At 49.8% G+C, this 22,757-nt stretch overlaps 1 protein-coding gene and 1 long non-coding RNA gene across 21 annotated transcripts in view; one reads left to right on the top strand and one right to left on the bottom strand.

Moving 5' to 3' along the window:
- The window catches only part of NFASC (neurofascin), a 75,924-nt gene extending 57,643 nt beyond the window's left edge, over window positions 1-18,281 (top strand). For 9 of the 20 annotated variants that reach the window (XM_064399233.1, XM_064399235.1, XM_064399237.1 and 6 more), the window contains 5 exons: window positions 1,319-1,435; window positions 3,206-3,361; window positions 9,156-9,287; window positions 11,100-11,169; window positions 16,943-18,281. In XM_064399233.1, the coding sequence (XP_064255303.1) occupies window positions 1,319-1,435; window positions 3,206-3,361; window positions 9,156-9,287; window positions 11,100-11,169; window positions 16,943-17,174 (707 nt within the window). In that variant the 3' untranslated portion in view covers window positions 17,175-18,281. Of the gene's footprint in view, window positions 1-1,318; window positions 1,436-3,205; window positions 3,362-9,155; window positions 9,288-11,099; window positions 11,170-16,942 lie in introns of those variants that run through there. The other 11 variants (XM_064399244.1, XM_064399245.1, XM_064399242.1 and 8 more) reach the window with 3 other exon arrangements.
- A 578-nt stretch (window positions 18,282-18,859) lies between these two features.
- LOC135286218 (uncharacterized) lies at window positions 18,860-20,539 on the bottom strand. The gene is made up of 2 exons (XR_010350668.1): window positions 19,678-20,539; window positions 18,860-19,554 (listed from the first exon to the last, which is right to left on the bottom strand). It is a non-coding gene; the product is annotated as an uncharacterized LOC135286218 (long non-coding RNA).
- Between the last annotated feature and the right edge of the window lie 2,218 nt (window positions 20,540-22,757).

Raw genomic sequence — 22,757 nt, 5'->3', positions numbered from 1 at the left:
TTGGGGGTGGAATGAAAGGAGTTTTAGGGTCCCTTCCTGCTCAGACGAGTCTGGGATGATTCCATGCCTGAGTTCAAAGCCATTTCTCTGTTTTTTTGCATAAAATCAGTTTAAAATGCTTTAAAGCCACCAAAACTTTCTGCAGGGGGATCTGCAGAGAGCAGAGCAGGGAAAGAGGACAGGAGGCAATGAGGAACCTCTGGCGTCCCCAGGCTGGGATTTAAGGAATTCTGGGTCACCCCACAGCGCCAGGTCCTTGCAGTGCCCTAAAACCACAAAATTGGCTTTTTACAAGGAATTGTGGTGGTCGATCCCAGATTTGTGACATCAAAACATTGAAACACCTCGAGGAAAAATGACAATAAAACCCCAAGGTGTCACTTCTCTGCTGTCCCTTAAAACCCCACTAAAGTGTGGGGCTGGCTCCCACTTCTGTAGGAACGGGATTCATCCCAAGCAACGTCGAGATCCCTTAACTTCAACCTCACACACGCGTGACCTGATTGTCCCACCGGGGCCACAGCGAAGTGACAATTCCCTGCCACTCCCAGCACTGGATCCGTGCTCATCCATGCAGGAATTCCGGGATGAGGTTTCCCCGCTGGCCCAGATCCTCAGGGATGTGCCCTGGAAGAATTCCAGGATGAGCCGAGTGCTGTTGGGTTTAAACACCCCCAAAATTCCCTAAAAATGTTGGGAATCTTGGAAAGAATCGATTCAGCCTTAGGCTGAGGTTTGTTCATGCTTAGGCTGAGGCCAAAGTGCTCACTCCAGGTTTATGTAATGATTTGTAAGGATTTTTGTGAGGTTTTTGTGAGGTTTTTGTAAAGTTTTTAGAAGTTTTTTAAGGTTTCTCTGAGGTTTCTGTGATGTTTTTGTGAGGATTTTGCAAGGTTTTTGTAAGGATTTTGTAAGGTTTTTAAAGGCTTTTATGATGCTTATGTGTTTTCATGAGGTTTTATAATGGTTTTGTAAGGTCTTTTTTATGGATTTTGTAAGGATTTGTGAGGTTTTTGTAAGGATTTTGTGACATTTTTTGTAAGGTGTTTGTAGGGCTTTTAAAGTTTTTATGAAGTTTTTTTTTGACCCTTATGTGGTTTTATGACATTTTATAAGGTTCTTGTACAGTTTTTAATTTTTTTGAGGTTTTATAAGGTTTTGGTACAGTTTTTAAATGGGGGGTTTTTTTGAGGTTTTGTAAGGTTTTTGCCAGGTTTTGTAGGGTTTCTGCCAGGTTTTTGAGATTTTCACGAGCTTTGACCTCTGAGCCAGGCCTAACCCCACTAAAGACTAACTCGTGTTCTAACCTGTCCCCCAGCCGCCAATGGATCGTCCATATGGGACATCAGAGCCATGGCAAACAGTAACTGGGCAAACATCACCTGGAGCCACAATTTCTCGGCAGGAACTGACTTTGTGGTTAAGTATATCACCAGTAAGCATCAGATCGCGTGGGGACTCTACGTGGGGACTCTCTCTTAGAGATCCTGCCAGCTCCCGCCCTTTCCTTGGATTTAATTCCATGATTCCATGGCCAGCTTGGAAAAAAAAAATAGAGGGGAAAACGTGGTGGTTGTGGTAGATCAGAGGTGGTTCTCCAGGGGTTCCCTCTCCGTGCGCCGACGGCCGTGGGGTTTGATGATCTTTGGGAACGTTGAGGTCAATGGGAAGAGGTGGAAAACAGAGAGGAAAATGAAATTGATGGGAATTTGGAAGATGGGATTCCTGAACCTGGAGTTGGCAGAATCCTCTAAGATCCCAAACCTCCTCCTCGGTGTTCCTTAGCGTTGTACGGCTCCGTCCTGGGCTGGAAGCAGAGCCGGGATCTCTGGGTTTGGTGCCGGTTTAGGGAGAGGTTTTTGTCTTGTTGGTTGGTTTGGGGTTTCTGGAGAGGCAGCGCCAGCTGCTGCTCATCCTCGAGTTTATTTCCCAGCCCTCACATCTGCTGCTGCGCTGGTCCAGAATCCCTGAAATTGTAATTCCAGGCAGAAAACCCCTCCTTGCCATCCCAGCTTCCCTTAGGAGATGACCTTGAATTGTCCATGAAACGATTCCCTGTGCAAAGCAGTGCCTGATCTCCCAAATTCCCATATTTCAGGATATGCATGAGCTTGCCAGGCCCTAAATCCCAAATATCCCAGCTCCCAACCCTCTATTTTTCCCAGTCACTGGGAAGCACAAGGAGCAAGCCCAGGTGTTGAATCCATGCAGCAGCATCAATCCCTTGGGATTCCCTCTCCAGGATTTGGCTGAGGGAGGAAATCATGAAGATTTCAACCCTTTGTGGACAGCCATGGTTGTCCACCCCTTTTTGGTGGCATTTGAAGGAACAAAACCTCAAAGCCACAATTCTCAGTGGGTAACGACCCCAGCAGCTCCTTGTCCCCAGAGTAATGACCCCAAACCAGCAGCAGCTCCTTGGCTCGGGGAAAGATCCCAAACCCAGCAGCTCCTTGTCCCCAGAGCCACATTATTCCCACTCAGTCCCAGGGATTTTGCAGTGCCTTGCCTGCAGTATCACAATCCCAAACCAGCAGTTCCTTGGCTTGGGAAATGACCCCAAATCAAAAGTTCCTGGCTTGGGAAATTACCCCAAACCAGGAGCTCCTTGGCTCAGGAAATGACCCCAAACCAGGAGCCCCTTGGCTCAGGAAATGACCCCAAACCAGGACTCCTTGTCTTAGGGAATTACCTCAAACCAGCAGTTCCTTGTCTCAGTACCGACTCCAAACGAGAAGTTCCTTCACTCAGTACTGACCCCAAACCAGCAGTTCCTTGTCCCTAGGGCAGTGACCCCAAACCAGCAGTTCCTTGTCCCTGTGGTAGTGACCCCAAACGAGAAGTTCCTTCACTCAGTACTGACCCCAAATCAGGAGTCCTTGTCTCAGGAAATTACCCCAAACCAGCAGTTCTTTGTCTCAGTACCGACCCCAAACAAGAAGTTCCTTCTCTCAGTACTGATCCCAAACCAGGAGTCCTTGTCTCAGGAAATGACCTCAAACCAGCAGTTCCTTGTCCCTAGGGCAGTGACCCCAAACCAGCAGCTCCTTAGCTCAGTACTGGTCCCAAACCAGCAGCTCCCTGCCCTGGGAGCTGTGTCATTCCTGGCCAGCCCGCAGGGCCAGCCCCGCGCCTGGGCCGCAGTGTCCCCGGTGTCCCCGCGGGGTGTCCGGGCGGGGTTTGATGTGCGGTTTCTGTTCCCCAGGTAACAAGACAGAGAAATCAATCCCCGTTAAGGCTCAGGGCCCGTCCTCGGTGCAGCTGGCGGATCTGACGCCGGGGATGATGTACAAGCTGTGGGTGTTCCCCATATGGTCCCACCCCAGCGAGCACTCGTACATTACCTTTACCACCAGCTCAGGTGAGACAGGCGTCGGCTGCGTGTCCCCAGAATGTCCCCGGCGTGTCCCCAGCATGGCCCCGGCATGGCCCCACCATCCCCATGGTGCTTTGGCCATGGCTGCATGGAAATCCCTCATCCCACCGCGCTCAACTCAGGGGTTGCTCGGCATTGCATGGAGGACAAGAATCCCAGGAAGGGACCGAGATCCCTTTGGATGGCGATCCCTTTGGATGGGGATCCCTCATGATGGGGACTCCTTTGGATGGTGATCCCTTTGGATGGAGATCCCTCTGGATGGGGACTCCTTTGGATGGCGATCCCTTTGGATGGAGATCCCTCATGATGGTGATCCTTTGGATGGAGATCCCTTTGGATGGAGATCCCTCTGGATGGGGATCCCTTTAGTTTGGGATCCCTTCAGATGGGGATCCCTCGTGATGGGGATCCTTTGGATGGAGATCCCTTTGGATGGTGATCCCTTTGGATGGAGAACCCTCGTGATGGGGATCCTTCGGGATGGGGATCCTCAGGATGGGGATCCCTCAGGATGGGGATCCTTTGGATGGGGATCCCTCAGGATGGGGATCATTTGGATGGGGATCCTTCATGATGGGGATCCTTTGGATGGAGATCCCTCGTGATGGGGATCCTTTGGATGGGGATCCTTTGGATGGGGATCCTTTGGATGGGGATCCTTCGGGATGGGGATTCCCTGGAATGAAGGAAAGGGAGGCGAGCGCGTTCATGCTGTCACAGCCTCTGCTTGCGGCCCCTTTGTGCCCGTTGGGACTCTGGGGGACAATGAGGTGTCACTGGCGGGGTGCAGGATTGGGAGTGGGAATGTGGTGTTGGCACAAGAGTATCCCTAGGGGTTTCCATACTCCTGGGATGTTTCCTCTGGCACTTTGTGTGGATTTTTCCAGGCTTTGTATCTGTGTGGTTTCCACATTTTCCTGGTTGTGGATTCCCCCACTTCCCACCCGGCTCCAGACTCTCCCTCCTTTGTCCCACAGGAGCTTTGTACGTTTGTAAAACTCCGCCGTTCCCTCCTGATGATTCCCAGTAAATCCAAACTGCCCTAAATCCCTTCGTATCCACCCGGGCTTTTCCAAAGGGATCTGTCAATTCCACTCTGCTGGAATTCCACGGAGCAGGAAGTACTGGAGCATCCTCCCTGACAGTGTCGTAGGTAGAGGTGGGGATTTCCAAGGAATTAAAATGGTTTTGCTCAGCTCCAGCTGTGGGATGGGAAACAGGCCCTGCTGGGAATGGCAAAAGGAAAATGGGAATCTCAAAGAGAGGGAGCTGTGGGAACTGGGGAGCAGAGCTCCCCACACCCTCCGTGCGCAGCCAAAATTGTCAGAAAATCTGGAATATCACCCGGTAATTCCCTGGCAGGGGCAGATGGCGGCTGCTGGTGTTTCATGGAATTAACGTTGGAAAAGCCTCTGCCATCATCGAGTCCCACCGTTCCCTGGCACTGCCAAGGCCACCATGTCCCCAGGTGCCACATCCAGGTGGTTCTGGAGTGTCCAACCCTGCTCAATGCTGACAACCCCTAGCAAGGGCTGCCTTCAGCTCTGTCCCCAAACTGCTCCGGGACTGAGTGGATCCAGCAGCCCCTGGAACAGTTGGTTCCATTAGAGCTGATTTTGGACTCAGATCCCTCCCAGCACAGCTCCAGTTTTGAGTTAAATCCCCAATTTTGTTTCTCTTTCCGGATCTTTGCCTGAGTCTGAAATCTCCGTCAGCTCCATAACCTCTGAATAACCATTTTATCCCTCTGGAAAACCAGTCCCAACCTGGACCCGCCTCTTTTCCTTCCTCCCCTGCTTTTCCCCCATTTGGGATCCGTGGGGTGATGGAGGCGACAGCAAGTGGCCAGGCATCATTAAAAAAACAGCAAAAAAAAGCACAATCCGATTCCTGCTGGGAAGACTCTGCATATATTTTCCATAATTGAGAGGTTCCTACTGATATTTTCATGGAGAATAAGGGATGGAGCCACCTTTATCCCCGGGATTGAGGCTGGTGCTGACCTGAGCCCTGTGGGATGCACGGAGCTGTCACCTTCCCTGCAGGAATAAACGCTCCACATCCATTTCTCTCCTGGCTGGATGCTGCTGACACAAGTGCCAGACCCCCGCTGACAATCCTATGGCATCGGGAATGCTTTGGATGAAAAGAAACCGAGCAGTTTTAGGGGGTTTGGGGTTTTTTTTCATATCTTGTAAATCGTTGTTCTAAAGGTTTCTTCAGGCTGGGGGCAGATAAATAAGAAATATTCCCCTGCAGGAGGCTGAGCTCTGATTTCATTCCTGATTAACTGGCAGCTCATTAAACCAAAAAAATTCCTCCCAGGAGCAAAGGGCACTTGGAAATGACAAAAATAGAGGAGTAGAGAAGGAGGGCTGCTAAATTTAAATAAATAAATAAATGGGTTTCTCAACTTGTCCAAACACTGGGAAGAGTGTTCAGGGAAGGGAATTCAGCTCAGGAAGGGTTTGGAGAGTCCTGAAGGAGCTGGGAAGGGTTTGGAGAGTCCTGAGGGCGCTGGGAAGGGTTTGGGGAGTCCTGAGGGAGCCGGGAAGGGTTTGGAGAGTCCTGAAGGAGCTGGGAAGGGTTTGGAGAGTCCTGAGGGAGCCGGGAAGGGTTTGGAGAGTCCTGAGGGAGCTGGGAAGGGTTTGGAGAGTCCTGAGGGAGCTGGGAAGGGTCTGGAGAGTCCTGAGGGGGCTGGGAAGGGTTTGGAGAGTCCTGAGGGAGCTGGGAAGGGGCTCAGCCTGGAGCAAAGGAGGCTCAGGGGGAATTTGTGGCTCTGCACAACTCCCTGCCAGGAGGGGACAGCCGGGGGGGATTTGGGATCTTGTCCCAGGGAACAGGGACAGGAGGAGAGGGAACGGCCTCAGGCTGGGCTGGGGAGGCTCAGGGTGGACATCAGCAGGAATTTCCTCCTGGAAAGGGCTGGAAGGGGCTGCCCAGGGGGGTTTGGAGTGCCCATCCCTGGAGGTGGCACTGAGTGCTCAGGGTGGGGATCGGGCACAGCCTGGACTCGATGATCCCAGAGGGATTTTCCACCCTCAGTGATCCTGGGATTCTGGGAATTGGTTCACACAGGACTGGAGCCAGAGGGGGCTTTTCACACCCAAAGATCTCTTTTGCAATCCAAGAAAAAAACTCGGTGGAGCTGAGCTCTGCTCCTGGCACGTCAATGATGACTCTGAGCTAACGAATATTCTGCAGTGAAATTATCATTAATTATTTTTAAAAAAGGCTCTGCAGCTGCAATTCCAATCAAGGCCTGTCAGATCCTGCCGCTGCTTTCCCGTTTTCCCTCGAGGTTGGCCTCACCTTAAAGCAAATCACAAAATCCCCTGGGACAGCCACGGGCTTCAAACCTTCCTTCCTGACAGCCCCTCGTTTGCTCCAAATCCACCTTTGCAGGGACTTGGATTTGGTCCTCAAGTGTTGCTTTTTTGTAAAGGGTGGATTTATCCCCTCTTTTTTGTAAAGGGTGGATTTATCCCCTCTTTTTTGGGAAGGATGGGTTTATCCCCACTTTTTTGTGAAGGGTAGATTTATCCCCCCTTTTTTAGGAAGGGTAGATTTATCCCCCCTTTTTTGGGAAGGGTGGATTTATCCTCCCTTTTTTGGGAAGGATGGGAATTTTCCCCTTCCTACAAGCAGTGCCCCCATCCTCCTGTGAGGTCTCCTGGGGACTTGGGGTTTCAAATCCTCCCTCCTTCCCAAACCCAGTTCCAACTCCCACCCCACCTCTCAGGCTTCTCTGGAATTTCATATTTTGAAGACCTCCTTGTTTCTCCCTGGAAAAAATCCCATCCCATGGCTGTTCATGGAATTTTTCCATCTCCAAGCTTTCCAGCAAAGCTTCCTTCCCCTTCCCTTCCCCAGCACTCGGATTATTGAATCCATTTCTTTGTCATCATCTCATTCTCTCCATCTAAATGCACATCCTTGAGGACTCTGGAATTCGGGCTGGGATCAAAGAAATGTAGGATTTGGCAGCGTTGGAGCCAAAGGAACCATCAGGCAGCTCCTTCCCTTCTTGGTGCTGCCCAAAATCCACAAATTCCAGGTTCAGCATCACTTCTTGACCAGAGATTCTCCTCCGTGTCATTCTCCTCTTTAATCCGAATTTCCCTGTCATGGTTCACCTGCTATTCCCTTCATTTCATCTCGAGGAAAGCACTTCTCCTCTTGGCCTCAATTCCAATGGAATGAGCACAGTTTGGTCCCTGGAATTTTATGGGTTAGGAATTTTTGCCAATCGAATCTATTTTTCCCTTCGCTGCCTCTCTTCCAAGATCCTTTCTCTCTGAGCACATTAAGGGAGGGCTGCTCCCTGCTTTCTTTATCCCTCTTTTTTCTTGCCAGCTTTTCAGGATCTTCAGGATTTTCAGGATCTCCTGCCCATCTCCATTCCCAACCCCATCCCAGTCCCCCTGGTTCTCCCACATTCCCACTGGGAACGCCTCGCTTTTCCCTCAGCTTGGAGAAATCCAGCCCCTCCACCCTGCTGAAGGTTGTTTTCTCCTCTGCCTCGCTGAATTCCAAGGAGAGGCTGGAAAAGGCAGCCTTGGAGCTATTTTTAGGCCATGGATTTGTCTGTCTGACCGTGTGGGAGAGCTGCGAGCCGGGAGTTGGGGAATGGCAGAGAGGACACGGGAGCTGGAGGATGGGAACAGGCTTGGAATTAATCCCACAAACAGGCAGGAGCCTTGGGAAGCGCTGGAAGCAGGAATTTGCCCCAGGAGAAAACACTTGGAGCTATCAGACCCCTCTATGCTCCAGTTCATCCCAGTTCATCCCAGTTCATCCCAGTTCAAGGCTGCCAATGAACCCTCTGGGCTCAGCAGTTCCCCAATCCACTGGGGATTCCAGTTCCCAAATCCCTGGACACCAGGGTTGGATCCGTGGCATTCCTGTTGGCATTCCAAGGAGTTCCCACTTCTTCCCAGGTCTTGGGGCTTCCACCAGGCCCTCCCCAGCCCTGAGACCCTTGGTCACCACCCGGGTGGTGGTGGCAGAAGAGCCACCTCTGCAGGGATACCAGTTCATCCCAGTTCATGCCAGTTCATTCCAGTTTATCCCTGTTCATGCAGTTCAAGGCTTCCAGTGAACCGTCAGAACTCAGCAATTCCCTGATCCAGCAGTGCTGCCCAAAATCCCTGAGCAGCAGGACTTGGGAATGTTTCTCTTGGATCTTCCCGCATCCAGGGCAGTTTTCAGATGCAGCAAATTCCATCAAATTTCTTCCCCAGCTTCCTTCGCCTTTTTTTTTTTTTTTAATTCCCTTTTTCCAGATTTTCCTTTCTGTTGGGCCCCTTTGCTGTTTGTGGTTCCTGATAAAACTGATTTTATTTTCCACTATAAAAGGAAAAAAAAAAAGGAAAAGTATCACCAAAGAAATACTAAAACCCCACCAAAAAACATGCAGAACCACCAAAAAACCACAGAAAAACATGAAAAACACCAATAAAACACCAAAATCATTGTGAAAAAAACACCAAAAAACCACAAAAAGCTACACAAAAACCCCAAAGAAACATCAAGAAAACACCACACAAACCCACCAAAAAATCACCAATAAAGCATCAAAAAGCCACCAAGAAAACACCAAGAAAACACCAAGAAACACCAAAAAAAACACAAATCCCCGCACTACAACCTCATCCACACACCCAGACACGCCCAAACTAAAGAAAATTTCTGAACCAGCGCCCTGAATTCCTCTTCCTCCATCCCTTGGATGGTTTGCTCCATTCCTGAGGAATCTTTTCCCCTTTTTCCGCAGCCTACACCAAGAACCAGGTGGACATCGCCACGCAGGGCTGGTTCATCGGCCTCATGTGCGCCATCGCCCTCCTGGTGCTCATCCTCCTCATCGTCTGCTTCATCAAGAGGAGCCGCGGCGGGAAGTATCCAGGTGAGGATGGGAATGGCCATTCCCAGAATTTCAGTGGGTCTGGGATTGCCGGGGATCATCCAGTGCTGGGGAATATCCAGGTAACAATGGGAATGGGAAATCCCAAAATTTAAATGGGTGTGGTATCATCCAGTGATGGGGAATATCCAGCTGAGAGTAGGAAATCCCAAAATTTAAATGGGTGTGGTATCATCCAGTGATGGGGAATATCCAGGTGAGAGTGGGAACGGGAAATCCCAAAATTTTAATGGGTGTGGTATCATCCAGTGGTGGAGAATATCCAGGTAACAATGGGAAAGAGAAATCCCAAAATTTAAATGGGTGTGGCATCATTCAGTGGTGGGGAATATCCAGGTAACAATGGGAATGGGAAATCCCAAAATTTAAATGGATGTGGTATCATCCAGTGGTGGGGAATATCCAGGTGAGAGTCAGGAATGGGCATTCTCAAGGTTTAAAGAAGGATAATCCAGGCGTTGGAGAATTGGGATTGTGAGGGGTTTATCTCTCTGTTGTGGGAATTTATAGTTGTGAATTTATGGATATATAATTTTTGTACTTATAAATTTATACATAGATTCTTATATAAATTTATAAACTTATTTTCACACAGTTTTATATATAAATTCCAAATAGATATATAAATTTTATATATAAATTCAAAATTTATATATAAATTCCAAATATAAATTTATGAGGTCTAATTTAATGTATTCTTTATTATTACACAGATTTACTAATAAAATGTATTCATATTTTATTGAAAATATTATTATTTATTTCTCATTTATGATGTGCTTATCATTTATCATTTTAAGAAATAAATTCAATATAATTTCTCCAAATTAAGAAAAGTCTACAATTAAAATGTCCCCTCACTGTGCCATCATACGAGACTCATTTGCAAACCTTTTGCAAACCTTTTGTAAACACTTCCCAAAGGTTCTTCAAATCCTTTTACCTTCATAACCCTTTGTAAACTGTTTGTAACTCCTTTGTAGCCCCATTGCAACTCTTTTGTAACCCCTTTGTGACCCTTTTGCAACCCCTTTGCAAACCTTTGCCAACCCTTTGTAACCCCTTTGTAACTCCTTTGCCAACCCTTTTCAAACCCTTTGCATTCCCATTGTAAACCCTTTTTAAATCCCTCACAAACCCTTTGCAGACCCTTTTTTTCACTTTACAAACCCTTTGTAACCCCTTTGTAACCCCTTTGTGACCCTTTTGCAACCACTTTGCAAACCCTTTGTAGACCCTTGCCAACCCTTTGTAACCCCTTTGTGACTCCTTTGCCAGCCCTTTTCAAACCCTTTGCATTCCCATTGCAAACCCTTTTTAAATCCCTCACAAACCCTTTATAGACCCTTTTTTTCACTTTACAAACCCTTTGTAACCCCTTTGTAACCCCTTTGTAACCCCATTGCAACCCTTTTGTAACCCCTTTTTAACCCTTTTGCAACCACTTTGCAAACCCTTTGTAGACCCTTGCCAACCCTTTGTAACCCCTTTGTAACTCCTTTGCCAACCCTTTTCAAACCCTTTGCATTCCCATTGCAAACCCTTTTTAAATCCCTCACAAACCCTTTGCAGACCCTTTTTTTCACTTTACAAACCCTTTGTAACCCCTTTGTAACCCCTTTGTAACCTCTTTGTAACCCCTTTGTAACCCTTTCCAAGCTCTCCCCGGTGCAGTTTTCCCCTCTCTGAGCTCTTCCCCCTCAGGGACCCCCCAGGACCCTTCCCCAGCTCCTCCCCATTCCCAAACCCTTCAGTCCTTACTGGTTTAACTGGGAGGGCTCTGCTCCTTCGCAGTGCGGGACAACAAGGACGAGCACCTCAATCCCGAGGACAAGAACGTGGAGGACGGATCCTTCGACTACAGGTAGGACCCCGTGGAATTTCCGACCCCCCCATCAGCCCCTCCCCCACCATCACAGCCCCCTCCCCCACCCCGTGGTGCCACCAATCCCCCCGGAACGATCCCTGTCCCCCCTTTCCTCCTCCTGCCGCCTTCCCGCTGTAATTCCCGAAGGAAACGGCTCCGGAGCCGCCAGGTCGCGGGGTTCCACCTCCTTTTCCTGGGATTCTGGAATCGGCGACCTTGGACAGCTCCCAGCAGGAGTAAACCAACCTTAACGGAACTTCTGATGCATAAAATCCCAAAAAACACCCCAAAAACCTGGATTCTGTAGCAGTCTGAGAGTATTTCTGGAGTATCCTAAAGGAGACATGCCCAAAGTTCTGTTGGGATCAGTCAGGCAGAGCTGGGATTTTGGGATCAGTTCCCTGGGACGGCTCCCACCAGGAGCAGAGCGACCTTAATGGAACTTCTGACACATAAAATCCCAAAAACACCCCAAAAAACCAGACTCTGTAGCAGCCTGAGGGTATTTCTGGAGTATCCTAAAGGAGAAATGCTCAAAGTTCTGTTGGGATCAGTCAGGCAGAGCTGGGATTTTGGGATCAGCTCCCTGGGACAGCTCCCACCAGGAACATAACCTTAATAGAACTCCTGACAAGCAAAACCCCCCAAACCACCCCAAACCCCCAAATTTTGTAGCAGCCTGAGGGTAGTTCTGCAGTCTCATCCTGCAGCTCAGCCCCTGTCCTTCCCATAATGGAATATCCATGGGAGAAATGCCCACAGCTCTGTAGGGATCAGCCCTGGAAGCAGGAAAGGGGAATGATTTGGGTCTGCCTGTGCTCCGGCCCCACACAATCCCACAAAAACCCCGGTGAGGCTCCAGCAGGGATTCAGCTGGAACCTCTCCGACTACCCCGGCTCCATCCCCCTCTTTGCACGCAAATGTCACCCTCAAAGAGCAGCAGAGCCTTTTTCCCTCCAGGAAATCTCCCGGGATGTGTCAGAAAGGGACAGGAGCTTCCCAAGCATTCCCAGCTCTCCGTGATCCCCCGGGAGCGGGAGCAGGTCCTGCTGTCAGGGCTCACTCAGCAGCCAAGGGGATTTGGGACATTTTAATTTGAATTCCTTAAAGAATTAAAATTCTTTTTCCCACCCAGTGGGAATTTTTACTCCTTGTTTAAACCAAGGGTTCATTGAATTCCGTGTTATTCTCAGCAGTTTGGGATTCAGGAAGGGATAGAGTAAGAATGGATTCTGCCAGAGGATTTAGGGGAAACAAAATGAGTCAGAAACACAAATGGAACAGAACCAGGAATCACATTTATGTCATCAGAGGCACAGGAACTCCATTTCAGAGAGATTTCTTTATTCCAAAGGATTCAGTAAAGCTCCCCAGACTCCCCAAAAACATGGAATACAAGCAGGATGCTGTAGGGAAAGGCTGGCATTCCTTAATGTCCTAACCAACACCCAGGGCCAACACTTTCCTCCCCTCCCTGCTGCTCAGCACTTCCAGGGGTAGCCAAAAATTCCACCTGTGAATTTTTGGGGTGCTCCCTTCGGACTCCGCGCTGGGACAGGGAAAACAGCAGAGGAGGAACGAGCCCAGCCCCGTCCTGCTGCAGGTTTTGGGATCAGACCCATCCCTTCCCAAGGCAGGATTTCATGGGGCACTCCTGGCACAGGAACGAGCCATAACCAGAGCACCAAACAGTGATTCCAGTCAGGATAGGGAGCTTTGTGCTTCCCAGATTTGTGGGAAGCCTGAACCCCCCATTCCCACAGGGATTCCCACAGGGATTCCCCAGGCTGAGCTTCTGGCAGCACTCCCAGATTTCAGAGCCCACAGAGGTGGGTCCAGCCACCCCTCCTGGCCCCATCCACCATTCCTGACTCAAATCCATGGCTAGGCACCCTCCTGCTCCGAAGGGAATCCCAACTCTTGGAATGGCTGGCAGAAATCCCCTGGCACCATCCAAGGGCTGTGTCCTTGCAGGCAAGGGGAAGGATTGGGGTGAATCCTTCATCCTTTTATGGACAACCCCACTCCTAAAATTTCCAAAGGAGCCAGTGGAAGGACAATAAAACTCTGGGATGGAGTTAATGGAGTTTTATGGACTAAATAAATGGGGGAAAAAAACCAATCTAATAAGAACGACCAAAAAAAAAAAAATCCTCCAACCCATAAACCCACCGACTTTGCCCTCTCCTCCTGAGGAACACCAGGGTTCCTGGGAGAATTCCAGGAGGTTTCCCTCTGGGAGGCAGCAGGGAAGGTGAAGCTGGAGGCTGGAGCTCTTGGCTGGTGGAGCTGGGGGCTGATTGCGGGGCCGGGCTCCGGGAGGGGCAGCATTTAGGATTTCAGGGAAGGGCAGGAATTGAGCCCATCCCGGCTCCCGCCCCCTCTCCCCATGGCATGGCTGCTGTGCCCTCGTCACCCTCACGTCCCCAGCGCCCTGTGCATGCCACTCTCCGTGCTCCTCATCCCGAGATCCCGACACATCGCTCCGATCCCGGGATAATGGTGTTCCCAAGCAGGGAAGCTCCTTCCCAGGCCAGGACCATTATCCATGGAGAACGTTCCATGCCAGCGCCGTGCCTCATTACACCAAATGTTCTGTGCTGCCCCTGGGGAGGCGGCTGGAAACTCCGGATGCCTGGAAGGGGATTTAGGGTCCGGATTCCGAGGAAAAGGGCACATGTGACACAGTGCAGGCAGTGCCACTTGAGGAGGGGACATCTCAGCAGGGAGAAGAGAGGTCACAGAACTGTCCCAGGAGCCTCGTGAGGGAGGAAAGCTCTGGAAAAGCTCTGGGAAGGTGCAGGTTTATCCATAGGGCCATTCCAAGGAATCCCAGCGGGACTCTGGGGTGAACCCAACCACCCTTGTCCTGCAGCACGCAGCTCCCCAGAGCCACTGCTGTTCCCTGGACACCACCCAGCCCTTCTTGGATGTCCCTTTCCATGCTGGGATGGCTTCCAAGGAGGCTGATCCCACCTGGAATGGTTCTCCTGGCTCCATTTGGTATAACGAGGCAACGATTCCCATTTTTTTTTAAATTTTTTTGGGTCGTAGCACCGCCCCTGTGAATGCAGAACGTCCTCATTTCTCTCTCTGATCAGGCTCTTTCTGCTTCTCTCTGTTTTATTCCCATTCCTTCTCCTCCTTTTCACCTGGTCTATCCACATGGACCGTGAAGGTCTCTTGAAAGGTAGGACCTCGTGCTGCCAGAAGTCCGGCACATTCCACTTTTTTGGGAATTTTATTTTCCTTCCTTCCTTTCTCCCGTCGCTTTCTTCACGGCCAAAACTCCCCCGACCCCATTCCCACATCCCTGCCTAACACATTAAAGAAGATCCCTCTAATTCCCGCTGCCATCGGGGCTTCCAGAGACTCAGATCCTGCTTGGAATTGCTCCGTGGGCTGGGTGCACCCCCCAAATCCAGCCAGGCCCCCCAGCTCCAGCTGCTGATCCCTCCTGGTGGAGCGGGGTTGAACTTGGGAATGCACGTGGGATTTTTCCAAAAAAAAAAAAAAAAAGTGGATTTTCAAGGGAAAACTGTGTTTTTTCAAGGGAAAACTGTTGTTTTCCAAGAAAAATCACGTCCCAGGGGATGGGAACAAGGGACATGAGCCAAAACCGCTGGATCCTGTCCAATCTGCCCACTCTTAGTCCTGAAAATCCTCCCTCTGGCTCCAGCCTCCCCTTCTTCCCGATGATTTATGGGATTCAGGAGAGCATTTCCCACGTGATTCCCAGCTGGGCACTCCGTTCCCTAACGCCTGGTTCAGCTGCACTCCCAGAAATCCGTTTTAACAGAGTTAGATCCCATCAGGAGCTGACGGAAAACCGCTGCTCCCTTGTAACACACTAACGGGATAAAAGGTCCTGGAGAGAGGTAAAAGCAGCAGGAATTCTCTGAGAATGCATTCCCGGCGGGAATTTGGTGCCACAAACCCCCGGTTAGGGATGATCCAGCTCCGGATTCAGCATGAGCTGCCCCCCAAAGCTTGGGAAGGGGCGTTGGGAATCGAGGATCTGCGTTTTGCCGCTCTCCACTCCGCGTTTTTGGGGCTTTCTTACCAGTCCTGCTTCCTCACTGAATTATTCCTCCTTTTTTCCCCCCCCAAAAAAACCTGCTTCCAGAGCTAACAAATTAATTTTTTTGTTGTGATGCCAAGTTAATAGGAAGTCTCAAATATTGGGGTTATGTTGTCATGGAATTCCCAAAGCGCTGATCCAAGGAAATGAGCAGTGGGATCCCAAATTCCTCTCCCACTTCAGGGAGCTGATGAATCCCCTGGAATGAGGGAGAATTAATCCCATGGAATGAGGGAGAATTAATGCCTTGCCCTGCTCAAGAGCCCAAGCAAAGTGCAAAAAAATAAAAATCCCTAAATTTTCACCAGTTTTATGGAAAATAAAGGAATGGAGTGGAGCGAGCCTGGCAAATCCCAAACTAAAAAAAAAAAAACAACTGGAAAAAGACAGGAATGGAGGTGGGAGGACAAATATTTCAGGGATATCTTCAGGAATATGACAGAATTTGCATGAACTAAGGAATAGTTGATATAAAAATTAATTTTTTATATCAATTTAGAGCAATCCACTCTCATCCTTCCCAAAAGATCTCAATTTATGGGATACCAATCCCTGCCCTCCAAGGAAAAAACAGCTTTTCCCTGGTTAGATGTTGGTTAAAAGGAATGTTTTAAAGCGGTGTTTTTCCCTTTTGGGTCAAACTCTTCATTTTTAAGTGACCTGGCTTTTAGTGAAAAGGAGAAAAACCCAGACTGAGCAGGGAAAAATGCCTAGAAATAAACTGGGAAAGGGAATTCCCAGGAGTTTTGGAAGTTGCACAAAACTTGGCATCCTAAAATTGTCCCCTTGCAATGCTCCCCATTGCATGTGTTTTTTTTCCAAGGAAAAACTATGGTTTCCAAGAAAAAACCTGCATTTTTTCAAGGAAAAACTCTGTTTTCAAGAAAAAATGTGATTTTTCAAGGGGAACTGTGTTTCTTCAAGGAAAAACTGCATATTTTTCAAGGTAAAACCATGTTTTCCAAGAAAAATATGTGGTTTTTTTCAAGGAAAAACCGTGTTTTCTCAAGGAAATCTGGGAACAAACCACTCAACTAGGCTACCAATGGGGTCTAAAACACTGAGAGAGAAAAAAAATCCAAGGGAAGAATATTCCTGGTGTTCATCCCGCCCCATCAATCCAAGTTTTGGGTAGAGTATTGAGGTTAAGAAATCTAGGGCAAGAAATGGAGGTTGAAAACCTGAGGTTTAGAAATTGAGATTTAGAAACTGAGAGTGAGAAACTGAGATTAATGAACTGAGGCTAAAAACTTGAGATTTAGAAATTGAGAGTAAGAAATTAAGAAACTGAGGGAAAGAAATTGAGAGCAAGAATCTGAGAGTAAAAAACTAAGAGTAAGAAATCAAGGTTAAGAAACTGAGGTTAATAAATCGAGATTTAGAAATTATGATTAAGGAATTGAGGGAAAGGAATCGAGACGAAGAAATCAGGGTTTAAGAAATTTGAGATGAGGAAAATGAGGTTAAGAAATTCGATTCCCGAGCTGAAAAATCACAAAATTGGGTGTTCAGAGATCCCAACCACCTTCACCTCCCACACACCCCAAGACCCGGACAAGCCCCCATTATTTAGGGCTCTGCTGAGCCGTATTCCCGCTGCGGATTGATTTAGGATCTCCATCCCTCGGGGGAAGGTTTTCAGCCCCATTTCTCAACCCTTGCCGTGTCTGTCTGTCTTCTGCTGCCAGCGATGAAGACAACAAACCTCTTCCCAACAGCCAGACCTCGCTGGACGGGACGATAAAGCAGCAGGAGAGCGACGACAGCTTGGTGGACTACGGAGAAGGGGGCGAGGGCCAGTTCAACGAGGACGGCTCCTTCATCGGCCAGTACACAGTCAAGAAGGACAAAGAGGAGACCGAGGGCAACGAGAGCTCCGAGGCCACGTCCCCTGTCAATGCCATTTATTCCCTGGCATAGCAAAAGTGCCGGGAAAAGCACCCACAGCCCGAGGGGTTCGGAGCGGCCGGGGGTTCCGCCGGCAGCCGCCGCCGCCGCTGCCTCCGACAGGAAAAGGAATCGAGCGAGGACTGAAAAACAAAAAAAAAAAAAATAGAGAAAAAAAATTAAAATAGCAAAAAAATACAAAAAAAAAAAGGGAAAAAAAAATATTCCAAGCAACGAGGCAGCCCAGGCGGCCGCCAATGCCATTTATCCTTAGCAAACGAGCCAACGGCAAAGGACGCGCGGGGTGGGAGCCGGAGCGGGAGTCGGGGCTGAGCTGGAGCGGGTGGAGGGGAGGAGTTGCTCGAGCTGCTCGCCAGTTTGGGCTGCTCCCCAGTTTGGGGGTTTCCCCCCATTTTGGGGCTGCTCCCCAGTTTTGGGGCTACTCCCCAGTTTGGGGCTGCCTCAGGACCAGTCTGGAGGGGGCCCATGTTTGGCTCGGCTCCCCGAGGCTTTTTTTTGTTCTTTTAGGAAGGAGCTCCAACATTTTGGGTTTAATTTTATCAGGAAGGTTCTGGATCAGAGGGGAAAGGGGAAAGAAATCAAAGAATTTTGGGGAGGGAAGAGGGGTGACAGGGGCCTGGGCAGAGCAAAGGCATGGAAGGAGGGAAGGGGTGGATTTTGGGGTGAAAACACCGGATTACTCAGCCGTCCATCCTCACGGCAGCACCTTGCCCATAACCTCTCCCAACAAATCCTCCTTCCTGAAAAACCTATGCAGGGAAGAGCAGGTCCCCACCACCTCCCTCAGCACCGGGATTTGTCCTTGCTGAGGCTGGGAAAACCCACAGGGAGCTCATCCCCCATTCCCACTGAGCTCCGGTGCATCCCAGGAGGAGAAGATGTTGTGGAGGAACTTTTGGGATGTGTGGAAGGACAGGGAAGAGCCTCTCCCCTGCCAAGCCCGGGGTAACAGCACTGCAGAAGAGCGTTTTTGGGTTTAAATTTGCTTTATAGGGATTTTGGGGGGCAGACACTCCCCAACCCACACCTGCTTTCTTTCCAAGGCAACTCCATAAATCCAATGTAGCAAAGAGGGCCTGGAAGAAGGAGTGGGATCAGAATAGGATGAGAAGACCAAAATGAGGAACAAAAAAATAATCCAAGCGAGCTGCTGAGGATGGAAAAAAAAACCCTGGGATGAGGTGGAGGATTCCCTGAAGGATTCAGGGCCACACCACAAGGAAGAAACACCGGATTGGAACCCACACCTCCACGGGCACCGGGATGAACCGGACGCTATTTTTCCCACTAAACCCCCTCCTCCTTTCTGACAGTGGCCTTTCCCCCTCCAGCACTCAGCCAAGCCACCGTGGGACCCCCATCCCGCCTGGAGACTCCCAGGATTTCAGCGACCCCCCCTGAGCGCTCCCTCACATGCCTTACACAGCTTGGGACTTGCCGGGGAGTCACTCCAAGGATGCTCTTCCCACTCCGCTTCCGCGCCCCCACGGCCTCGGATCCGCCCGAGCAGTAGGAATGGGGGATCTGGGAGCGTTCCCAGCTCTCCCAGCACGGATCAGGGTAGAAGGCAGGGATTCCTGACGGACTGCGTCCCGTGAATCCTCCCACTTCCTGCACTTTTGAAACCAAAGGTACCTTTGCGAAGAGAGAGAGAGAGACATCGAGTTTCTTTCAGAAAAGATGGATTTTTGGATGGATTTTCCTTTTCTTTCTTTCTTTTTTTCTTTTTTTTTTTTCCTGAGGAGGATGGAGGTTTTTTTGGATGGGATGCAACGGAATTCGCGCAGTTATTATTTCTGCTCTGGAGACACGTCGGTGACAGGGATACTCCCACTGCTACGGATTGTGGAGAGGGACTTTGCCACATCCCGATGGATCCCAGGAAGAGCCCAGACTGGGCAGACAGGAGAGATGGATGCAAATTAATCCAATGCAAATGCCTTCCTTAAAATAATAATTATCATTTCTCTTGGTCGTCTTCTCTGATAGGTCAAACGTGGGGTGAAGATGGAGCTTGTGGGGTTGGGTTTGGTGACCTTAAAAGGTCCCTTCCCACCCAAATTGTTCCATGAAACCAACGGCAAAGGAATTCCAGGGTTTAGATCAGGGTCAAGAGGCAGAGCCCCCTCACAGAGCTGGGGGAGCTGTCTCAGGGATGTCCCTCATCCTCACCCCCTGCCAGGACCCTGCAGCCGTGTCCCCTGGCAGGGACAGCCCCATTGTGACCCTCAGTGTGGACACAGCCACGCCCCAATCCCAGTCCTGCCGCACATCCCGTTCAGGACAGCGACTCCCAGAATTCCACCCAGCTTTTAGGCAAAGGTGACACCTCAGGCCAAAGGTGACACTGCCCCTGGGATGGTGGCAATCCCATTCCCAAAGGTGACACCACCTCTGGGACGGGGACAATCCCATTCTCAAAGGTGACACCACCTCTGGGATGGGGACAATCCCATTCCCAAAGGTGACACCACCTCTGGGACGGGGACAATCCCATTCCCAAAGGTGACACCACCTCTGGGACGGGGACAATCCCATTCCCAAAGGTGACACCACCTCTGGGATGGGGACAATCCCATTCCCAAGCCATTCCCAACTCCCAGTTGAGTTTGAGCTACTCTCCACCCAAGCACCACTGGGAAGGAGAAACAAATCCGGCCTCTGGATCTGGGATCTTCCCAGCACTCCCAGTCCTCGCTACTGACAGGGACCACAAAGCACCTCCAAACCTTCAGAAATCAGGCCAGGATTGTGGAAGTGGGTCCATGTTGGGTACCCATGATGTGCCATTCCCATGGAAAGCCGTATTCCTGAACCACCTCATCCCTGAGGAAATCTCTCAGCATCCCTTTGGAAAAAGGAATGGGAAGGAGCTGGACTCTGCCCAACCTTATCCCAAATTTCCTCATAAGATTCCCCAGGTTACTTTGAGTAACGAGAAGAGAGAGGAGATGCAGAGGTGGACAAACAACTCAGTGTAAGTTACTCACAGCCCTGTCTCAGCTCGCTGTAAAAGTTACTCAACATTTTTAAGGTTTAGCAAAAATTCTGACATTTCTTCAAAATTTCTCCCCTGGAGTTTTGGAGCCCAAAGAAAATTCAGGTTAAAAGCTCATCCCGAGCTTCTCTTCTTTTACTCCTTTGAGTAAAGTTCAAGGTTTGCATGGGGAGAAAAGCCCTGACCCCAAACCTTCCACAGCGCTCACAGGGTGACCCCACAGCTCCCAAAAAACCAGACAAGGCTGGGATGAATCCACACCATGGAGCAGGAGATGGATGGATGGATGGATAGATGGATGGATGGATGGATGGATGGATGGATGGATGGATGGATGGATGGATGATGGATGGATGATGGATGGATGATGGATGGATGGATGGATAATGGATGATGGATGGATGGATGGATGGATGGATGGATGGATGGATGGATGGATGACGGATGGATGGATGGATGGATGGATGGATGGATGATGGATGAATAGATGATGGATGGATGGATCCATGGATGGATGGATGGATGATGGATGGATGGATGGATGGATGATGGATGGATGGATGGATGGATGGATGGATGATGGATGGATGATGGATGGATGGATGGATGGATGGATGGATGGATGGATGGATGATGGATGGATGGATGATGGATGGATGGATGGATGGATGGATGGATGGATGATGGATGGATGGATGGATGGATGGATGGATGGATGGATGGATGATGGATGGATGGATGGATGGATGGATGGATGGATGGATGGATGGAAGGAGAATCCACATGAGGATTTGTGGTGCAGAGGGATCTTCCCCACCCTGATCCTGATCCCATTCCCTGGGAGCTGCTCTGCTGCTCCATCCCCTCTCCAGAGGGGACATCCCGGTCACCTCCTGTCCTGATTCCTGTGGTGGCCCCCAGGGCTAGCAGGGATGCTCCCATTCCCACCACAGGGACAAAGATCCTCCCTGGGATGTGCACAACCTCTCTGGGGCAGGGAGCACTTCCAGCTCTCCAGAAGAAAGAACCCTTTCTTCATCAAGGGTTTAAATTAGGAGCCAACTTCTCATTCAGAAATAAAAAGGGAAGAGCCAGACCCAAAACTCCAGCACCAAACCCCAAACTCCAACACCACACCCTGAATTCCAGAGCCAGACCCCAAATTCCCGAGTCAGACCCCAAATTCCAGAGTCAGACCCCCCAGTTCCAGCACCAAACCCCAAATTCCAGCAGTCTCAGGAGCCGAGCTCAACCCCACATGTGTAGATTTGTCCTGTTCCTAACACATTCCAAGCCAACTCCATCCTGGAGAGGAATCCAGGCTCCATCTCAGTTCCAGGGACCTCCCTGGCACCCAGCCCTGGGACAGCTGACAGGAACAGGACGCCAGGAATTTGGGATATGAGAACATCGCTGTGCTTTCCTGATCTGGAGGCTGCTCCCATTCTCCCTGAGGTGACACCACAACTGGAGGCACAAAACCAGCAGGAAAAGCTGGAATTTTGGTCCAAACCCTGAAATCCTCCTTGGAGAAACCCAACCCAACAGGACATGCTGTCCCTGCTGCCGGCATTGCCTTCCTGGAGGTGACAGATCCCAAATCCAGGTGTCACCAGGGACATCCAAGAGGGAGAAGGGCACAGCTGGGCAGTGTCACCCAGGGCCACCACAGCGCTCGCTCTGGCCATGCCACCACCTTTTCCTGGCACATCCCAACGCCACCACCCACCCTGGCACATCCCAAACCCTCTCCTCATCGCCCAGGTCCCAGCAGAGCTGCGAGTGCCACCTGCGACGTCACCTCCTCGGCCCAAGCTTTCCGTGTACCTGCAGCAACCAAGATTTCAGTTAAGCAATAAAAAACCAAAACCTTATCAAGGAAAAAAAAGAAAAAAAAAAAGACAAAAAAAAAAAGACAAAAAAAAAAAAAAGACACCTCCTATTTCTTGCACTAAAAGCTGTTTTATTAACGAGAATAACGATGCTTTTCTGGTCCTCACAACGCCACCCACGGCATCAGTAGCGCCCCTCGCCTGTGTTTCCGTGTCCTCACATCGGGGTTTGGTTGTTCAACGTTGTCTAAACCCCGTGTCGGACCCCCAAAATTCCGTGTCAACCACCAAATTCCATGTCAAGCCCTGAAATTCATGCTGAACCCCAAAACTCTATGTCAGATCTTCAAAATTCTATGTCAAACCCTTAAATTCCATGTCAAATCCTCAAATTCCATGTCAAACCTCCAAAATTGTGTGACCCACAAAATCTGTGTCAAACCCCCAAAATTCTGTGTTAACCCCCCAAAGTTCTGTGTTAACCCCCCAAAGTTCTGTCAGACCCCCAAACTTCCATGTCAACCCCTCAAAATTCCATGTCAACTCCAAAAATCCTGTGTCAACCCGCAAAATTCCATGTCAACCACCCAAAATCCAATGTAAACCCTCAAAATTCCTTGTCAATCCCCAAAATTCCATGTCCACCCTCCAAATTCCATGTCAACCCTCCAAAATTTTGTCAACGTCCCAAAATTCCATGCTGGACCCCCAAAATTCCATGTCAACCCCAAAATCCCACATCAGACCCCCAAAATCCATGTCAGA

This window comes from Passer domesticus, chromosome 25 (assembly GCF_036417665.1).
Source record: "Passer domesticus isolate bPasDom1 chromosome 25, bPasDom1.hap1, whole genome shotgun sequence".
NCBI lineage: Eukaryota > Metazoa > Chordata > Aves > Passeriformes > Passeridae > Passer > Passer domesticus.
The sequence above is the reverse complement of the archived record's forward strand: the minus strand, read 5'-3'. Positions and strand labels throughout refer to the sequence as shown.